This window comes from Apaloderma vittatum, unplaced genomic scaffold (assembly GCF_000703405.1).
Source record: "Apaloderma vittatum isolate BGI_N311 unplaced genomic scaffold, ASM70340v1 scaffold16549, whole genome shotgun sequence".
NCBI classification, from domain to species: Eukaryota; Metazoa; Chordata; class Aves; order Trogoniformes; family Trogonidae; genus Apaloderma; species Apaloderma vittatum.
In genome coordinates, this window is record NW_009735951.1 from 35,496 (window position 1) to 57,052 (window position 21,557).

General features: G+C 40.4%; 1 protein-coding gene across 1 annotated transcript in view; it reads left to right on the forward strand.

Annotated features, from left to right (window-relative positions):
* ARPP21 (cAMP-regulated phosphoprotein, 21kDa) overlaps positions 1 to 21,557 on the forward strand; it is a 69,188-nt gene that overhangs the window by 34,353 nt on the left and 13,278 nt on the right. The window contains exon 11 of the mRNA XM_009876799.1: positions 3,568 to 3,694. Coding sequence (XP_009875101.1) covers positions 3,568 to 3,694 — 127 coding nt within the window. The remainder of the gene's footprint in view (positions 1 to 3,567; positions 3,695 to 21,557) is intronic.

The following is a 21,557-nucleotide window of genomic DNA, read 5'->3' on the forward strand; positions in this document are numbered from 1 at the left end:
ATACGTAAAATAAATATATACAATAAAAATACATTTTTCAAAAAAATATATATAATTTTTCTCTTTTTTTTTAGGATAACCCTATAGCTGTGTTCATATGCTTGTTAGTGCAGTGGAAACTTCCCAGTTCTGTAAATGAAATATGTTATACAAGTGAAAGGTCCAAGGTTAGGTTGTGCATTCATGTGGGAAAGCAATTCAAGTGTAATCTGGTGTGTCAGTAGGCTGAAAGAGAAATGTAATGGTCCTTGCTGAAAAGCGCATAAGCAAAGGTGTTAGTAACACTGATGTAATGAGAAACTAAAAAAATTCAAGAGGGTCAGAGTAGACAACGTAAGTGATACTTGTTGTCTCTGACCCCTCTAATTCCACTGTTCGCTAAAGTAATACCAGAAAGGACAAATAACATGTTTCAACTATTGACGCAGAAACGTACTTAAGAAAAATGAAAATGGATCCTTCCAGACCCCTCAACCACAGAAGACCTATTTTATTCCATGTCTCTCTTTTACTCTAAGCTCTGCTTTTAATGTCTAATCTCTTAAAAAAACAATAAAATAAAAAGAGGAAAAAAAACCCACAAAACCCTACCAAAACTGAGACCTCTTCTTTGCAGGTCATGTGTGCGTGACTACTGACAAATTAATCTATTAATCTTTATAAGTGAAATTGGGTTTTTTGGTTTTTTTTTTGGAGTCAATACTCCTAACATTTTTCAGGCTGATAGATTGTTCTCTGATAAGCTTCTACGTGGGTTGTATAACAAATGTTTTTCAATGAATGGTGAAAATAAAAGGGAGAAAGCTCTTTCACTTGCATGACAAAAGTAAATCCACGTTTACAAATTACACTGAATGCTTCATATTGTGCATATATGATTTTGTGCTAAGCATGCTCAACTATAAATCTCACTTCAAAATCTCTGTTCTTTAGGCTATCTTTTAAAGTTAATACCTACAGAATCTTTCCACAAGAGATAATTCAGATTGTTCTCATGTGCTCATGTATTTTCAAATATCCAGGGGCTTGTGTGCACAAGGAAAATGAGGAAGTTGAGGGTAAATCAAATAAATTTAAATCCTTTAAGTGAGATTAAGCTGCTGCCAGGAGAAATGAGAATATTGCCACAGGGGTTTAATGTTCTTTAATTTGTAGAATACAGTAATAGAAAATAAAGAATTTTTGAGAGGATGTCTGCTCTGTTCCCCTGCTCCAAGGCAGGATCGACTATTTACATTGACTTGACTTAGACTGAGTCTTCTTACTTCTTTCAAGTCTCCTCTCACAGAATCTTGCTGAGAACCGTCAGGTTTCCACCAGATGAGTTTCTCACACTAAACTTGCTTTTAAACCATGATTTACTCAGCTGTGGTGTTTAAAGAATGATGTTGCACCTGAAATGGCTGGGTCAGCTTTCCTGTGCGTTGCGGCTCTTCTTTGCAGAGAAACAACTTCACCGTGGTCTCGCCCATTTCGCAAAGGCATTTTGGTTTTGTTACTTTGGTCTTTAACAAAGCAAATAGCTCGAGGACAGGGCTGTAGCTAGTAGGTGTCCCAGAGGTTGTGTCTGGGAAGATTTCTGATCTCTCTGATGATATCTGAGCAGTATACAAAAGAATGCATTTACCATTACTCTGCTAATATTTTATGGGTGATCAAGTTGAATGAGCTGCTCTAGGAACATCTCTTCATGCAAATAAAAGTGGCAAAAATCAATATTATTTTAGGATGAAAAAGAAACCTGAAAGCACATGGCTGAGTAGGATAAAACGCTACATACAAAGAAAAAATTGTAAGGTTTATAAAGAAATTATTTATAAAATCATGAGAGAAGCAGTTTTCTCCCAAGCCTGTGTCCCTCTGCCATTTGTTGGTACTATGCACTGCCAAACCCATCAGGTACCTCCAGCACCCACTGCAGCTGAAAATGAAAAATGTGGAGTGCTTTGAACTTGCCAGGGGTCAGTTGAAAGCCGTTTAGCTCAAATGTCTCAGTTACAACAGTACAGCATGTATAGGAAAAATCTTCAGCTCCAGTCACCCTCAAATTTCTGTGTTCACCTACACAATAAGGTGATGTAGGACACGTTGCTCTATAATGACAATAATAATAATAGAAAAAAGAAGCCTGCCTAGCAGAGCTTGCTGACTCAATGCTTACCCTCAGCTCCTGCAAGAAAATAGCTACAGTTGTTCTCGGAGCAGTGATTGTATTCACACCACGTGCGAGAAACTTTACAGGGAAATGTTTGTGTGAGGAAAGATGTAGCTGTTAAACAGAAGTGTGAATTTAATAATTGTTTTTTACAAGGGCACACACACTCCATCTTTCCTTCTACCTCACATCTATATATATTCACTCAGGGCAAGTCTTTGCATTGAATTCACCATTTTCTCCAGAGTTGACTTAATGATTCAACATGTGTTATGTTAATATGGAAGGTGGTGTTTGCATCCATTTTTCTGCAGCATTTGCTATTTTACTGTGATTTGTTTGGTTTGAACTAAAAAATGAGCCAATTCCGTCCAGTGTTTTTCAGCTCAGTCTTTCTGAGAGGCTGCACTTTCTGAAGTTAGCAGCATGTTTTTGCAGACAGTGCCTGCTGCTAGCAGTGATAATGCCTCATGTTTACAGTTACCACCAGGGATTGGGATGCAGAAAGGCTCTTGTTTGTACTTGCTACTGCAATAACCAAGGTCACTGTAAATCTTGTGTGCTGCGTTGGGGGTGCTGGGAAGCAAAAGGGTCACAAGGAAGTAAAAACTCGCAGCCCCGGAGAGGAGCAGACAGGACAGGTGACCCAAACCCGGCCAACAAAAGTATTCCATTGTGTGTACGTCACGTTCAGTATAAAGCTGAGGGATCATGGGAGTTAAGCCCCCTTTTTCAATGGCTGACATCCAGGGAGGGCTCTGTTCATTCTTCTGCCTTTGATCCTTATCCATGAATTCCTAAATCTAGCTCCTGTGTCCTGTTCTCATCTGCTGCTAAGTCCAGTGTGGGGCTTCCCCAGCGCCTGCTTGCTGTGCAGCATCAGTGAGGATTGTGCATCAAGACAGGAAGTTTGTACTGGTTTCATATTTATTTGTGTATAATTCATTATTTTCTTATTCCTATTATTATTGTTTCATTAAAGCTGTTTCAGTTTCCTAATCTGTAAGTCTCTCTGCCCTGTTCCCGTTCCCTTCCCCTTTGGGGAGGGAGAGGGGTTATTAGAGAGCATCTGTGATTCCTTTAGTGACCAGTCCAGCCCTAACCCAGGACATTGGGTTATATGCATGTAGCTTTTTGTGCATCCTGTACGTTTTTGTTTCCTTCAATTAAAATTATTTTTCTACAGTTTCTTAAAGTGTCTGAGAAGAAATTTGGGTACCAATAACCTTTTTCTTAGTGAAGCTGAAAGTAAACAGCAGCTCTTGAAGAGACACAATGCAAACCTCTCCTCTTGATCACTGTTACTGCTAATGTGCTAGACTTGAGCTCTTGCTCCCCTTTCAGTTTTGTTTTGTATTGTGAATCTTTGAGCTTCAGAGACTGTAATTAGCTGCTGTTCTCTTTCTTTGCAGATGCCAGTGTATTATTACCCATCTGGTCAGTACCCTACCTCAACAACTCAGCAGTACAGACCCATTGCCTCAGTTCAGTACAATGCACAGCGGAGTCAACAGATCCCACAGACTGCACAGCCAGCAGGTATTTACATCTGTTAGTTGATTAATTGACATCATTCCTTCAGCCGCTCGCAGTGCCGTTGCTGATGAAACCTATTGCTTGTTTTAATTCTGGCTTTGAACAGCTGAGGAGAGAGCTGGTCGCTGTTCTGTTTGAAAATTATGAATTGAGAAACCCTTTGCTTGGAGATACCGAGCGGTGGAAGAGCCAAGGTCATGTTGTCCACTGTTGCCGCCTGGCGCGCGGTGCCATCTTCCTGTCACAGTCATATTACATGTTCAAGCCAACTGTTGCGATTTGTTCCTTCATCCTTCCAACTCCCCAAACGTTTTTAAGACTCTTAACTGGCAGACACGTTTGCAGCGATGCTCCACTACCACCTGCTCTTCCAGAGCCCGAGGAGTGGCAAGGTGTTCCATGTGGGACCAGCCCCCTACAGTGACATGCAGCTGGGAGGGGGGCCGTTACACTGTAAGAGAGTGAGTAGCAGGTCTCACAGTGAACCGGTCTCTTTTCCTGCTGTGTCATGCCACACCAGAAGTAAGAGAGACGTAGGTGGAAATGGGCTGGTGCCTGTTGGAAAGGGGGCAGGGGTTGTGCTTGTGTAGGGGCCCTCGCATTTCGGGGGAATAAAGAGTTAATCTGGGTGTGGAGATTATTTTTTTTAAATTATTGATTGTTTCTTTATTGCATGTCTTCTCTCATAGAGTGTCTCAAACCCTGACTCCAAAGTGTATGGGGAGGGGGTCTTGTTTCTGCCTGGGTTTGGCAGAAACTCTTCTGAATGGCAAAGCAGGTTCCCTGCAAAGACGTTGGTGTGAAAGGCTTTTAAGCTGAGAGCCAAGAGCCCAGATATGAGACGTGAACAAGACTTCTGAGGTCATCCAGCCCTACAGCCCGTCTCTGTAATGTGACTGCTGGCAATTCTGTTCACGTTTACTCAAGCACTCAGGGAAACAAAGAGACAGCAAATGCAGCTATAAATAAACAATTGATTACTACTTCTTTTTTTTTTTTTTTAAAGCTGTTCTATGTTGTAATAAAACAGGTGGCATTTAGGTCAGTGTCAGTGGTGGCTGACAGTGTCTGCTCTCATACCTTCATACTTATATGTTCCTGAAAGAGAAGAGGGTGAAATATTGCACCAAGGTCATCTATCTCTTCTAGCTTTTCCTGCCTGACAGTCTGGTACTGTATTTATTATCTTTGTATAGTGGGTTTTGGAAGTTAACTGCAAATCAACTTGGATGACGTTATCTGAATTTACTGCGTTGTTATAAAATCATATTTATCAGTTTAATGCTACATCCATAGCATACTGCAGATTGCTGTAAATAAAGTTCAGAAGAAATGAAGTACTTGAGTGATGTTCTGGAGAGTATCCAGCTAGTTGATGTTGAGTAAATCGTAGTAGCCCAGGAGCTGTTATGTCTGAGTACAGACAGTGCAGAGATGCAAGTGTTAATTTTGTTTCTGTGTTTGCTGCATCGTTTCTCTCACTTGTTTGGAAAACACGTGTCAAGGAGTTTGCATGAAATCTCTAGCCCCTCAGTATTTTTCCTGCAATTCACTCTTTCAGCTGCCTGCTCAGCTGGAAACGTTATTCTTATCTCTTGTTTAAAAATGAAAACATTTTGACTACAGTTCAGACTCCCTACTGTGGCGATGATTTTGAGCGTTTAGCTGTTTTAAAATATTGAGACTTGGCTGAGAACAGATACCTCAAGCTGGTTCTTCCCTTTGGGCTCAGATACATTCTTTCGCATAGTCATCGTCTGAGTGTGTGCTTAGGTGTGCCAGGAAACAGCTTCCAGTTTCCCACAGGTTCCTTACTTGGAGACGGTGTAAGGATCATTCACATTTATGTCCCACTGCATCCTTTGGTGTTTGGAAAATGAATCACTTTCCAAAATGGCACATAACTTATACTAAAATAAAGAAAAAAATTAACTGTAGGAGAGCATGTTATTCATCCTACAGATTTATTGCAGGAGGTTTGCTGTAAGCACTGAAACACAAAAAAAACCCAACCCCCCCAGATGATTGGCACCTAAACGGAACCAAGAGTCACTTTTGACAGTTGAGCAAGTGAGCTGGGCACACCTCTCATTTTCCATGTCTCCAATTTTTATGAAACTTCAGGAATGTTTTATTTTCATGGCTTTGATCTGTCCAATGCGACAGAAATTAGACAATTTGCTCAAAACGTTACTCTGTTGTTTGAGGAAAACTGGCAGAGTAGTCACGCTCAGTGTTCCTTCATTTTTATCTTTTTTAAAAGACAGAACCACCAAAAAAACCCCTTAAAATCTTCCTAGAAACTTGTACATGACTGGAAAATAGCATTCGATGTTTCCAACTGCGGTTTCCATTCCCGTACGGGCTGAGCTTCAGGTCGGCACATGAGCGGGTTGTGCGGGAGCCGGGGATAACCAGGAGCAGAACAATGAAGATGTGAAGGAGAAGAGCAGTTCTGTCAGGAATACTGAGGATCAAGAATATTGAGGATGGGGGAACAGATGGGAAGGAGGCAGATGAAAAGATGGTTTCTGAAATGGTTTCCCCAAAGACTCACCATCCTTGCTGCTGCTCCGGAGGGAGGACAGCTGCAGTGCAGGCAGCATGAACCCAACAGGAAGCTCAGAAAATGTTTTGTTAAAATAAAAAAGAAAAGTTTGCCTGCTCGAAGGAGCTTTTGGCAGGAAGGAGTTTCCCTGCTTCGGGCTGCAGTTTTGTCTAATGCCAGCAACTGGTTTTCACTTTTCTTAGAAAAAGTGTCTTCAGGAGCAGAGCAACATGGATGACCTTTACAGCAAATAGTTAAAGTAAAATGTCAGCACAGCATTTGTGGTGGCTGAAGGAGCCTGTACTCTCTCAAGGCTCTGGAAGGAGAGCAATATTAAGTTAAAATGGCTCCAGGGCAGAGAAACAAAAAGAAAAAGAGATGAGCTCACTTAAAATTAGATTGGTGCTCTGGCAGCAGTAAATCATTTGGAGAGAAGGATGAGAATTTTTTTGTGTGTTTATTTTCCTCTTTTGTTTGTTTGTTTGTTTTCCCTTAAGTGCTGGCTTGTAGGAGAACATAAGTGACCTATTTCTGTCAGCATGCTTGCACCATTCTTGGGTCCAGTCCTGCATAGTGCAAGGTTTCTGCGAGTCTAGGGTCAAACTGTCACACTGTGGTGTCGGTAGGACAGTGTAGGTGGATTATTTGGGGGTATCCAGGCAGCTATTCTCAAAATCAGGATGCTCATTATTAAACTACTTGGGTATGTTGCTATCACTCGTTTTTACGCTCCACAACAAGTGATATTTAAGATGACTGCCTGCTTCTGTAAGTGCAGAGATGTTATTCCTGTGTTCTCATCTAACAGTGCTCTATAAATTTCATGTCTAGCATTATCAGTATTTCATTCTTCAGTAATTATCTCTATATTGATAGTTTCAACAGCTTTCAATCGTAGTTCTTGTGTTTGAGTAGAAAAATAGAGATATATTGATGATAAATCGGCGATGACTTGTATTTTACTGTGACAGAAGAAATCAGCAATGTGTTATTTTCTTAATTTAAACTCTATATTTTCTTAAATTATAGCAGATGCTCTGCACTTGAAGGATTTTTTTCATCCTTAAAGTACTTCATGAACATAAGCTAGATAAGTACAGGAGTGTTACTTTGTGCTATGCAACTGGTTTGTGGTCATTCACAAATGAACAAGCTGCAACAAATTGCATGTTTTTTTCCCTACTTTAGTTTGCTGTTTTATGTCTGCCTTTTGCGTTCCAGAGATCTCAGAGCACAAAAGACATTTTATGGTTAAATTAATATTTAGATTCTTATTGAGGCCTAGTTCTAAAAGGCTGTTATCTTGGTCTATCACACAGTTGTAGGGTAAAAAGCTGTGGCATGTGTTTTGCATCAGTAACGAAGATCATCTTTTTAGGAGATTAAAGCCAAGACCTATAGTACTTTGTTAAAAATATCTCCCAGCCAAAAGTTTATAGTATTTGCAGAGAAAATAATATTTGGCATAATTGTATGGTCTGTAATTCCTGCAATTAATTAACGATTTTAGGACTTCTCATGTATTTATGAATCAACATCTGTTGCCATTAGAACCTGTTTCAGTGCCCAGGTAGCGCGAGAAGGCTCAGATTGCTTCAGAAATAACTACTTTTTCCTAAAAGCTGTGGAGTTGGTTGTATACGATAGGCAGAGGAAGTCATTATGTGAGGAAAGTATATATCTGGATGTAGAATTGCTTCTTAATAAGTACACGTAGATATTCTGTAAACAGCAAATGGTTGTCTTGAAGGAAAGGTAATATTTCTGATGGAGTACTGTCTTATTAGCCTTTACAGCTTCCAGTGAGGAAACAGAGATACTTGTCTCATTAATGCATCTCTGAAATAAATTTTAAGTGAAGACGAAATGTACCTTAACGGAGTCCGTAAATTTGTTTAGGTAGAAAACAGAGTCAAATTGACAATGAAATACTGAATTTTTGCTTAATTTAATCATTTAGGTGTCAGCGTAATTGAAGAGCAATATCTTCAAGTCTCTTTCATCCTCTTTGTCTTCTGAAAGCATTTGTCACTATAAACTGATACTGAGAGGGGGAAAAAAAGAATGGAAGAAGGGAAATGTGCAGCAATAAAAAAGAATTGGTTTGTTATCATGGTCATTAGAGAGCCTTATAAAGAAAGATTGCCGCTTTCTACCTTCGTTAGCAACCTGACAGGAGCTCATGATCCATGATAGATTTGTTTTCATAATTCCGTCTATAATTCCTGTGCTTATATAAACATAAACAACGTCAATTTTTAAGTATCTAATTATCTGAAGAAACTATTTCTCCAGCAGTAATTGCTTTACTGCACTCTTGAAACAGATTTGCACTGAAGGTGTCGGTCTGTGTTCAGTGCTGTATTTCTTTCAGCAGATACTGTTGCCTTGCAAGGGGTGTGTGTCTTATTTTGCGGGGAGGGACAGAGCCCTACTGGTTTTGACGCTGAAGTGCTATATTCATTGATAATGTTAATGTAAGGCTTTGAAATTTAAAAGCATTTTATGAAATAGCTGGACCAGATCAAGGAGTTTAGTATTGCAGACTAAGTTCTGTGCCATGGAAGTGCCTGCAGCACACTGGAGGGATGCTCTTCAGGCTTGGTCTTTTTTTTTTTTTTTTTTAGTTCCCTAAATCACAGCTGGAGAAGAAGGAGCCCTTGGGTTTTCCCATTTAAATTTTATGATCAGTTTTAGGCATTCCTATGGTTTGAGAAATCCCGGTTTCAACCCATAGTGTGCACTGCAGGGAAAGTGCTCACAGCGATCTCTGCTCTTCAGGAATGTTCTCTGTCTTTCTTTCAGTGCTTTCCTTAACAATGTGAAGGAACAGAGAATTAAGTGCATGAAAGAGAAAGACATAAAGCCAGAAACTGGCTTAGTTCTGATTTAAGTATTGTACGGATTTATTTTTTTTTTTAATTTTAGGTCTTGCTTTTATAGTATTTCACTATTGTATACATTCAGTAATTAGAGTTAACTCCAAGACCCATCCACCTCCTCAGGATTTCCTATTAGCTACCCATAAGGAGTTTCCTACCTAGAATTTTGCACCCTGGGTTGCATTCCCTGACTGCTGGATGAAGATTCTGGGACTGAGTTATTACGTTCAAGACTTTTCAGACACTTCTTGGGAGAGCCAGGACTAGGGTCTAAAGATTTTTTTTCAATTTTTCATCTTAGAAACACCAAATCCTGTTGTCCTTCTGACATTAAGCAATAGGACTGCACCAGTACTCACCCAGCATTCAGCTTTACAGAATATCTGTAATTTAAATTAATAGTAGAATTAATGCTTTCACACTCCCTGCAGCATACTTGATTCTGCAAATTAAAAGGCAAAATCACTTTTGTCAAAAAGCTTTGTTCTTCCTCAAATGACTTGTTTAATTATTCAGCTTTTGCACCAAGATAGAGCAAATATTGAGGGAAGAGAACACTGGTGGGCTCGACAGCCATAAGAGTCTTAATACAGGCATTTATTTGTGGTTTTCTTTCAAGGCTTCTCAAGTTTTGTTCAACTTCTCCCGCACTGATTAAAATCTACGCCATTTCTGACAGTGTTCCTAGGCTTTCACACTAATATACAGTTTTGGGTTTTTTTAGTTTTTTTTTAAAGGGAATCAGTATGTGTTAAATCTCCTGTCAGTTAATGTACTGGAGCAAGCAGAGGTAGAAAAGATTTCTAACATCATTGTGCAGTGGATAGGACTTCAAAACAGCCTCCGTAAAAATTGCAGAGGCCACAATAAGATGTATTCAGCAACGTCTACAAAGAATCTTTGTATTTCTGTCTTTTCTTTGCCAAAAAGAGTCATACATCATCTCTATTGCTAATTCTGTGTTGGATCAATGCACAGTGCTCCCACTTCTTGCAGTGGAATTTTCCAGCACTGAATAATTGAGAGGTTTATATCGTAGTCCTTGAGAGCAAAGACAGATTTCATTCTGTTGGTTTTTTCTCTTTGTGTGCGGTGAGATGGAGAAGTGCAGGAGGGCTCTGGGGAACTAAGCTGACCCCCTGGTCCAGATGTGGTCCAAATGTGTACCAGAGATCTGCACTGCAAAGTGTGTTTGGGGGATGCTTTTGCCTTACAGTTCTGCTGATTGAGGATTTAAGAATAAAAAAACACTTTGCAGTCATAAAACTTAATAGGACAGGACAATTCTTTAGATTTATATAGCAAGTGAGCAATGATGTTAATTTCTCTTTTGGCTTTTTTGCACATGGAATAAGGCTGACGTGGGTGTGTGAAGGAGACAGCCTGTGAGTCTTCCCAAAGAAAGGAACTGGTTTCCATAGCAACAGGCAAGGAGGATCCTGGATACCTCTCCAAACAGTTACTCACCTCTTCCCCAGGTCCTGCTCTCCACCGCAGCTCCCTCGTTACCTGCCAGAGCAGTTCCTGCAGCAGGAGCTGATAGTAATGTGTGATGGCTTGGTAGCTGTCGTTGGTATTGGGCGAAAAAAAAAAAAATAGAAAAAAAAAAAATTGAATTTGCTGTCAAGAGTGTCTGGTTGTAACAACAGCTTTATTATTTCTGTTATTACTAGTGATACATAGTCCCTGCTGAGGTTTCACTTCCAGTGGGTATCGCTGCTGTTTATCATTATGAACGATAAGGATAAACACAGGTTTTTCTTGCTGCAGTCTCCAGTGAGGGTTCCCTCTTGGCTGACAGGATATAGATTGAGAAGGGAAAGAAGTGATTCTTTACTCAGCCTTTGCTGTTAGTCTAAAGAGCTAGCTGTGAATGCACAAGTCATTTTTTTGTGAACTGACAGAGAGATTGGTTAATACTATTCAGAGCTTCTGTTTATGTGCTGGTGACAAGGCATGACTTCATCGGAAATGTTGATTTTAGGATGGGGAGACAAATACGCACACCACTCAGTTTGTCAAACCGAAACTCATTTTTACAAAATGTTCTTTTTAACCTAAGGATTTCCATAATGTAAAAATTTGCATCCCTGAGCCAACCCTACCTTAATAATGGGCAGTTGGATAAGCTTTTACCCCAGTGTATCTGGAAGGAGATTAGATTAGAAGTACTTTACCACAGTTATTCCTTCTATATTTTTATATATTTAATTTTTATTTGCAGTGTAATGCTTGGGATCCTAATGCCTGAGCAACAAATACAGGCTTTTAACTACCTTCATATAAGCATGTAAGAACAGAGGAAGGAAGACAGGGCAGTGTGTGCGATGATGATGGTTGTACCAGAGTCATGCCAAGGAGCTACAGTAAGCCTTGAGAGCCCGCTCTGCTAAGAGCTGTGTGTATAAATGTGAAGAGATTTTCTTTTTTGCCCTGAGAATGGAGCAAAGAGCTTGTATCCAGGGCTGAAAGAATATTAAGGTAGGCACTATGGTAGCCATCCAATTCAGGGCTGTTGTCCATCTCTAAGAAGTTCCTTAGGCAGCTTAGGTAAATCAGAAAAAGAAAGAAGCAGCTGCACAGTAAACTGTGGCAGCTGTTCATTTATTCACTGTAAAACGTCATGCACCCGAAGTTCCCACCAAGTGCTGAAAACAGTAGCTTTCCTAAGTGTTACTGTTGGGAATAATTCATGATTTTGCAAGCGTTTGAATTTCTAATCATTTTCAGCCTTGGTGTTCCTCCTGTTTGCTTTTACAATGAAGACCCACCGTCATCACGAGAAGTGGACATTGCTGTAAATAACAGCAGTCTTTGGCACGTTGAAAATCATTTCTTTCTGCAAGACGTTAGCCCTGTGGCATTAGTTAAGGAAAAGAAAAAACAAAGCAAAACCCAGACATTTCTGAGCAAGCAAATATTTAGGCTATATAGAGTTGCAAGAAAAAGTATGTGAACCTTTTGGAATTTCATGGTGTTCTGCATTAATTTGTCATAAAGTGTGATCTAACCATCATGTAAGTCAAAAGTATTGGTAAATATAACGTGCCTAAAATACTAACACCAAAAAAATTCTGATCCTCCATGTCTTTATTGAACACACTCATTCACCATTCAAAATGCTAGCGGAAAAAGGAAGCGAACCCTTGGAATCCATAACTGGTTTGGCCCCACCTTGGCAGCAATAACCTCAACTACACTCTTCCTGTAGCTGTGAATGAGACCTGCACATCGTTCGGGAGGGATTTTGCCAGTTCTTCCTGGCAGAACTGCTTTAGCTCTGTCATATTCTTTCGACGTCTCCCTTGTACGGCTCTCTTCAAGACATTTCGTAGCATCTCCATTGGGTTGAGGTCTGAGCTCTGACTTGGCCACTCCAAAAGGAGGATTTTGTTTTTCTGAAGCCATTCTGTTGTGGGCTTGCTCACATGTTTTGGGTCATTGTCCTGTCGCATCACCCAACATCTGCAGAGTTTCAGCTGATGCACAGACATTTTCACATTATCCTCAAGAATTTTTTGATACACTTGGGAATTCATCTTCCTCAGTGACTGCAAGCTGGCCAGGCCCTGATGTAGCAAAGCAGGCCCAAATCGTGATGTTTCCCCCACCATACTTTGTGTTTGGGATGATGTTTTCGTGATTATATGCAGTGCCCTTTTTACAACAGTTGTAGTGCTGTGTGCTCTTTCCAAGTAGTTCAATCTTTGTTTCATCAGTCCACAAAACATTTTGCCAACACCACTGAGGAGTGTCAGTGTGCTCTTTCGCAAACTTCAGCTGTGCAGCAATGTTCTTGGTAGTAAGCAGTGGTTTCTTTTGTGGTGTCCTGCCATAGACACCCTGCTTGTTTGGTGTTTGATGTACTGTAGACTCATGAACACAGATGTTAGGCGGTTCAAATGATGCCTTCAGCTTTTTGGCTGTCACTCAGGGTTGTTTCTTTACCTCATTGATGAGTCTTTGTTGTACTCTCGGGGTCATTTTGACTGGGTGCCCGCTTCTTGGTAGAGTAGCCACAGTCCCAAAGTGTCTCCATTTGTAGATTGTTTGCCTAATCGTAGACTGGTGGATTTCTAAGGTCTTGGAAATTACTTTGTAACCCTTGCCAGCTTTATGTAAATCAACAATTCTTGATCATAGATCCTCTAAAAATTCTTTTCGGTAAGGCGTGGCTCACATAAGCGTACATCTTGTGGTTAGCAAACTCAAAGAGCTTAGGCAGTTTTTATCAGTCAACATAGCTCTAGTCCACACCTCCAAACTCATTTTCTTAACAAGACTCCAGGTTAACCTGACTCTGATTAGCTTTGCTGAAGTCAACTCAAGGGTTCACTTCCTTTTTCCACTAGCATTTTGAATGTTAAATGAGTGTGTTCAATAAGACATGGAGGATCAGAATTGGTTTGGTATTATTATTTTAGGCACATTGTATTTGTCAGTGCTCTTGATTTAGATGACCATTTGATCACATTTTATGACAAATAAATGCAGAACACCATGAAATTCCAAAAGGTTCACATATTTTTTCTTGCAATTGCATATTTATATGTATCCTCACTCTTCCTGTCAGCCCGTGTTATCCAAATAATTTATTACATGCTTCAGCACCGTCCTCTGGGCTTTCAAGCAGCATACTGGTAAAACAGAACATCCTCAATAGCATCTGCTCAACAGTGCTGCACTTCCAGTTTGCTCTTTGTTGAGAGCTGCCTTTCGTCAGGTACTGAGTCTTCAGGAGCACAGAAGACTGGATTTTTAGAGGTCCTACAAAGGAACCTCTGCAAATTAAATTTTTAAGGTTGTCAAAGTGCCACTTTATAGAATAAGTGGGGAGAGGTATTAAATTGTAAGAAGCAGTGTGCCGCTTCAAAATGATTGCTGTGTTAATAGTTTGTATCAAATGGCAGTTTTAATTCTGCCTCTCTTGGAGAAATAGAAAGCAATTAATCTTTTGTAGCACGTTGTGAGAAATAAAGGCTTAAACAGGGTCTCACTGAGGCTGTTCCTTCACTTAACCTTGAGCCAGGCAATAAATAATTGTAAATGCAGCTACATCACCAGGCAAAAGTAATTTGTTGAAATAGAATTATCATCTAATGCAGGAATTAGAAATCTGAATTAACTTTCCTGATGTTCTTTGTTCCAGAAAAGTATGAATTTGCCTGTGATTTGTGTGCAGAAAAGAGTGGAGCCAGTTTTTACAAAGCACCTTTTGTACCCAAGCTATCACCAAGTGATTTGTATTGCAGCCCTGGCTTAGGCAAATGCTCTTGTGCCCTCCCAGCTGTAACTCGCAGAGATCCTCTGATGACAGGACTTGCGTTATGGAGGCAGGATGTGATGCCCAAGGTATTTTGAAATAATTTCCTGCTCTTCACTCAAGGCACTGTATCAGCCTTCCCCAAAATTTTCAGTGGCACCCCATCACAGGAAATTCCCACTCCATTGTGGTGAGCTGCTGCAGAGACTGAAGGTACAAGGCAAAGCCGCTTTGCCCTGCCCGTGGAGCTTGATGAGACCTCTGTGCCACACTACTGGTCCTTACAGCTCCTGTGCCTTGCGAATCCCAAAGCAGCGTTGCTCACTCTGCTTCACCTTCTCAGCCAGCTCAGTGGAAGCTGGTCAGTGCAAGGATCAATGAAGCTTCTATGATATGGGTCATCAGTTCATGTTGTGGAGCGTTGTACAGGATGCTCTGATAAGGAGAGGCAAAGAATGTGAAGAAAAAAATGAATGCAGGAGTGAAAGAGCAGATTTTTTTTCTACTCCAGAACCATCCTGGTCCACTGGAGCTGTTCTAGCTTCATAAAAATGGGAAGCTCTGAGTTTTGGTATGTTGAGGTCATGTTAAGGCAGAAAATGCTCCGAAGTAAAATGAAACAAATATTGGGGTTTTTTTCTAATTCCTCATCTCTTGTCTCCCAGAACTATGGCCTCATGATATAAGGAGGAAGAAACTTGTTCCTAGGAAACAGAGCTAGCAATAGCCAGGGATTTGTAGGACATTGCTGAGTCTGCACGGTGATCCTACTGATTTCATGGAGATAGCATATGTCTGCAGTCAACTGTATTTATACTTCCGTGGTGAAAACTTCACCGTGATACTGACTCATCTGCTTTTATCCATTCTGTCTGTGCACTGAGAGCAAGCTCTGGAGTGTTCACAAGCTAAACCGAAGAGATTTCTTAGTTTTATAAAGTGTAAAAAATGTTTAATTGCACACAGGCTCTTTGATTCTTCTATGCAATCTGAGACTAACCAAATGGCTACAAAGGCCAACATGCTATGCTTCAGCGTGACAGAAGTTAAGGAATTGTAGCTTGTACCTTTTTTCCCCCCTTTTCCCCCACTTTGATGTATTTTCTTGTTATGTTATAAGGAAGACAGTGGAAGTGCAGAACTATTCATTGTTATTAAGAGTTGTCGTCAGGTGAGCAGTGTATGCTAGGACCAAGTCTTTTTGGTCCTCAGATCAGTTTTTCTGACTGATTTGAAGCCTGGAGGGGAGGGCACAGTTAGTTCAATTTCTGTCTGCTTATTCTCCACAGCCCTGATTAATATGTTACTGGAGCTTAGAGTGGTGTTGGAAATGCATTAGGCAGCTCATTTTTGCTATTATATGGCCCATTGCATAAATACAGAATGATATGTTTTATTGGAGAAACAGGTGTGGGCACATGGAAATGTATTTTGCCTTTGAGAGTTGTTTCTAATTGACTCGTGAAATGTTGTTTCCGAGTAGGCCATAATTAATCAGCAAGAGCTCTTTCCCAGGGTTTACATGAACAGACTCAGCACATCCATCAGGTAGAAACCGAGAAAACGAGAGGGGAGAAAGCCCGAGTCTCCAGTGAGCAAAGTGGTTGTATTTCTGTAAAGCAATCCCAGCAGGATGCATTGCTGACTGATCACAACATCAGCTTTGAAGAGAAATCCTGAATTTCTCATTTCTTAGAGGTTTTCTGAAGTTCTAATACGCTTGCAGTGGCTACTTGTGTGCCAAGAAGGCAGCTGAGGTGGGTCGAGAAGGATGGTGCAAAAAAAGGGGCTGATTTTTTTGCACATTTATTTTTGGATATGCTTTGTGTCGATCTATTTCTTTCCATCCTTTATATGATAAATGAAAGCTCCACATGTGAGGATTCCAAGTATGAGGTGAAGTTGTATAGGCAGGTAGATTTTTCCTCATACGATCAAACAAGGAGGAAAGAAAATGTAGCTTCAAGCGCCAGGTCTCCTCAGGGCAGAAACTTAACATTTGGTAAGACAACTGCCCTTTCGAGGTGTCCCAGCAAAAAGCAGATGCAGAGTTCATTGAGGCTTCATCTTTTGAAAAATCATTTTGCGTACCCACAAGATTTTTCCTGCAGGTCACAAAGGATCCACCTGGAGAAAATTGCTAGTGATGTATACCAATTCGCTTGTGTGTGTGAATGTCTAGACCTGGGTAAGGTCTGAGGTAAAGTTTTTATGAGTTGTTACGCTCAAAACGATTTCATCGTCCTCCTGTGGTTCGCAACATAGGAAATATTAAAATTATAAATTCTGCAGGTGCACTTCAGGAATTTGTAGGGCAAATTCTGTTGCACTGTATCTGATTATTAGGTAATTAAATACTGCGTCTTATTCATATGTGCCTGCTTCACTAGAATGAAGGTTGTAGGGATACTTTTGCATTGTCTTTTCCTTTTTATTTTAGGGACCTGCTTGTCTCTGTACAGATGTCTACGTGTGGATTGCTCCAGATTTATTTCTCAAGCTTTTTTTTTATGATTCGTGCATCCCTCCTAGCCTTAGAAATGACTGCACGTCACTTTGGTAGTGGAACTGCTGTGATGACAGTGTGGAAGAGCAGGGCTGGCGTGAAGGGAGCTTTGGGGAGTGCAGGACTTCTCTTGACTTCAGACCTTAACCTGACGTCAGCGTAAGCTGACGTTTGGAAGGAGTGCATCTGCACAGACCATCCTGTGCCACCACGTTTCTTCTTTATGTGCAGGATTGAGGAGAGAATGGTGCCACATGACTAAAGTGGTCTGAAAAGCAAATTATCATCTACTTAGTTAGTATTGTATTTGTCCTTTGGCAGTACGTTAAAGCAGAGCCTTAATAAAGAGATACCGGTTGTCTTTGAGCAATAATATTGATTGCAAGAAGATGGAGAACCTTTTGTCTTCCTGTTACAAAAGATTGTTCTATTGACATAACAGAAACTGAAAAATTGACCATAATATAGGGGGGAATTTTCCTTTTCATTTGAAGGGCAATGCTGCAAAAAGACACTTTACAGCTACTAGGCTGTAAAAGCAGGTCATAAAATAACTCTCAGCTTTTATGCAGTATTTACCTTTTATTGTGGCTTTTCAGAACCGCTATCTTCAGTGTGGGAATCCTGCTACTATTTTCCTCAGGGGCGGGGCGAGGTGGGACTCAGCAAGTTCCTGAGCAGTGCGGAGAAAACCGGGAAAAGGAGACAGCAAGGAGGAGGTGGCAAGAGCAGAAACCACTTTCTCTCTTTTCCTGTTGATGGTGCTCTCTGTTTAGTCTTTTCCTTACGAAGAAAGTTGAAGGAGTGAAATCCTAAGTCCATGGCACTCGCCACATTACAAGATGCTGGATTGGATTCTGTAATGGGGCTTTGGCGGTCCAGGAGATTGTTCTTGTTTTCTCTTTGGAAGGAAGATGAACTGCCAAAGGACCTGGGAAGCTGTTGGAGGAGGTGGCAGCAGAGCAAGAGTTTTCTGGTAAATTGGGCTTTTCAGACACAATAATATTTGTGCCTACATGGAGAAGTTACCCTTCTAGGGCAAATGTCCAAAAAGAAATGTTGAAGACAGCAACATAGAAATAAGTATTTGGGAAGGAGGGGGATTTGGAACCTACTTAAGAGTGACCTTTTCCAGGGAGTGGGTGAATGTTTTCTGAGTTAGAGAGTGTGGGAAGAAAAGAAACAAGCATTTTTTGGTCACTTCTGCTGCCCCAATGACTGCAATGCTGCGAGGGTTATTTTATGACTAGAAGGTGATGAGCACGGGGAGGTGATGGGACAGGGAAGGATATTCTTGTTTTTTCTGTTATTGAAATCAAGCCAGGGGCTGTGTCAGTTACTACTGCCTCCTACCCAAACTGTAGTAGGGAGAGGAGAATCCCTTCCCTGCACAGAGGTGAAGTTTAGCGGATTATTTCTGTTCTTTCTGTGAGGTAGACTTTGAGGAATGCTGCAAATACAATCCTTCATTTTAAAGTGGCAATTGCAAATCTAAGAGTAAACACATGAAAAAAGAAGAAATGGGAGGAGTGACTTCTTTGTTATGGCTTTGATATCTAAGTTGTTACTGAAGAAACAAAAATGCTGTCATTCTTCTCCCTTGCTTGAACAAATCTATTTCTGCCTTGTATTTCTATAAAGTGCTGTTAAAAAATTATAATTACAGTGTACTAATTCTTTTACACTGCATTAAGCTTAAAATAATGTTGAATTTGTATTTCCATTAGCTAGCAATGAAAAAACGATTAACACTTAACATACAATCGGTTCAATCCCTGCAAATGTTTCTAAAGAATGGTGCTGCAGAGCCATAAATAAATGCACTGCACATAATATATGTACTACCCACAATTTCGATTCAAGGGAAGAATCTTCTTTCTTCCAATCATTAAATTAGAGCTACAAAAACGGGTGAAGCTACAAAAACGGGTGAAGCTTCAAAAAGGTGCTGAGCTCTCCTTTCCCATATGCTTTAGGGAAATAGGAAAATAACTTACCACGTTTTGCCACTTCTGCATCTTCTCCAAGTCTCATCTGCAGAGAAAGTGTTTAGCAAGCTTACTTTTAAAGGATCAGTCTGTATATAGATTCTTTAGACCATTTCAGTTACAGTGTCACTGGGGCATTTTTCATACTGAGACTGTAAATACAGAAACAAATTTCTTGGGCATTTCTTGGCATCAACTCAAGAAACTTTGTCTAAAATGTTACATGAACTCAAGTGCTAGAAGTATGTGATATGGCCGAGGTCCTCAGGTTATACAGTAATCACTGAAATGATGGATACTCATTATCACTTCCCAAGGGAATATTTTGGATTAAATAGAAGTTAAAAATCCCCACCAGAGGCAAATTCTTTGTTAAATGTGCTTTATCTTTTTGGGAAGTGAGCCGATTACGGCAGAATTTCTGATAAACCTTTTTCGATCCACAGCTTTTGCCAAGTCATTAATTTCTCTTGTTGCTCTTAATTTAGGAGCTGTAAAGACGCAAAGGTGTGCTTCCCAGTGTGTCAGAATGGGAGGCAGCTCCTGTAACCTCCTTCCTTCCTGCAACCTGGAAGGGAATTATTTTGCAGCTTCAGCCTTAAAGATAGCATCTCAGCCATGACCTTCTGTGCCAAACTTTGTGCCGGAGCCAATTTGTAAACACTTTGTGAGTGAGCTTCACCATCATGACGTTATCTTCCAAAAAGCCAGCGCAAATGTGGCTTTGCTCTGTTTCTTTAGGTGCTCAGGTGCCGTCGCATGTGAGGTATTCTCATGAAAACCACATTATCACAGTAATTCAGGGCCTTTGGGAATCTGATGTTGCCATTTGCCTTCACTTCCTGCTCATATGTAATTTATCACTGGCGTGGCCTGCCCTGCTAAAACTCGCCCTTTGTGGGCAGAGGCAAAGCTAATACACTTTGAAAGTGTATTTGAATTGCTTCAATAAATCACAGCTGTCACTGTGAGCAGTGTTGTCACTTGCCAGAATGATATGTTATCTTCATGCTTTATAGTCTCAATACTGTTCTGGACTTTTATTTGTGTATATTGTAATGCATCATAACTTACTTTATCGAACGTGTTTGAGGAGCCCTGATTTTTGCTTTTATTGTTTTATTTGTAAATGGAACCTTTGCCTTGCTCTTCAAAGAAGACAGCATTGTCATGGCATGTGTTTTATAGTAGCAATTATTATTTTTATTAGCAATTAGCTCCAAAAGCATATGTGGGTTTTTTACCATTTGTTCATTTTCATTCTTTTAAGCAGTTCATGCAGCCAGGGTGGCTTTGTTTTTTAGCTCATCTCCTCTCCTGCTCTGCTGTGCAGCAGGTAGAGCAGCTATGCAGCGATCCAGGGCCATGAAGTCTCTTCAGATCTCATAGAGTTTATTTGCTATCCATGCAGAATATCCACCAAACTAATTCATGGTGTGAATTTAAAATAAAAAAAACCCAAACCTCCCCAAATCCACAAAGCAGTTGCAGACACACCTTCCGACCTGAGACCTGTGGGGTGGCCTAACAGGGTAGTCGTTAATTGTGCCTGAGGGATAATTAATTCCTTCACCTGAGAGTCCTTCCTGGGCTTGTTGGGGCTCAGCCTTCTCACTGGTCAGGGTCCTGGTGAGCTCTGGAGAGACACAAGATCATCCATCCTAGTTTTCTTGTCCTGCTGCAGTGGCAGATCTGTCGATAAGCATGACCTGTGGCTTCTTTGAGACCCTGGTGTCACTCACAACAAGAGTCCCTCTCAGCTCTCCCTTCTCAGGCATGCTGTGGCATTAAATTCACTGTTTCCAGGACAGCCGATAAAATGTCTCCTTTTCATAGCCATACCTAAAATACCAGTGAATATTTATGAACCAATTTGCCATGACTTCTCCTATGATGGGGAAAAAAAAGTGCTTTTAATTGATGCAGTAGCTCATTCCAGACTATGAGAACAATGTCTATAAAGTAGTCAGTTTTTATAATTAGAAAATTATTTATTTGCAGCAGATGTATTTGCTAAAATGTGAAGATGGCATTCGTCTGTTTAAGTTTGGAGAAGTTATGCTAACTGTTTAAAACTGGGCAATGGCTCTACTGTAAGGAAGATTTATGGGTGTAGATTGAGTTCCTTGTCATGAGGAGTAGTCTAAAGGTATGACTTACATTTGTCCTTTCTCAATTACAGCAGTTAGTGTTTACTCTCAAGGTTTGTGCTCGGAACGCACGTTGGTTGCTAAAGAACATTCTGCAGATGTGTTTGCAGATCCCATGATTTTCTCTTTTCAAAAATTTTCGCTACACAGCCATTTTCAGCAGATTGGCTGGGCACATCAGCTACCACTTCAGAAATGCATGCTGTACATTTTACATGGAGCAGCTGCTTTGCAATTTGACTTTGAGCAGCCCCAAAAGAAATACATGAAATCACTTACCCTTTCCAGACCACACTAAGTAAGGAATAAGTATTTTAGCCAAAGGTCGACATGGGTGATGGAGCTGCATTGAGTTAATGGTTGCATGTATATGAATATATATATATATAAAATATAATTATCGTGCCCACATGCATAGGTCATTTCATGAGATCAGAGAAGCTAAGGATGGAGGATACTTTTGATTCTGTGAAAAAAATCCAGTAAGAAACCTGCTGTTCCCACAGAAGACATCTCTCCCACCTCAGCA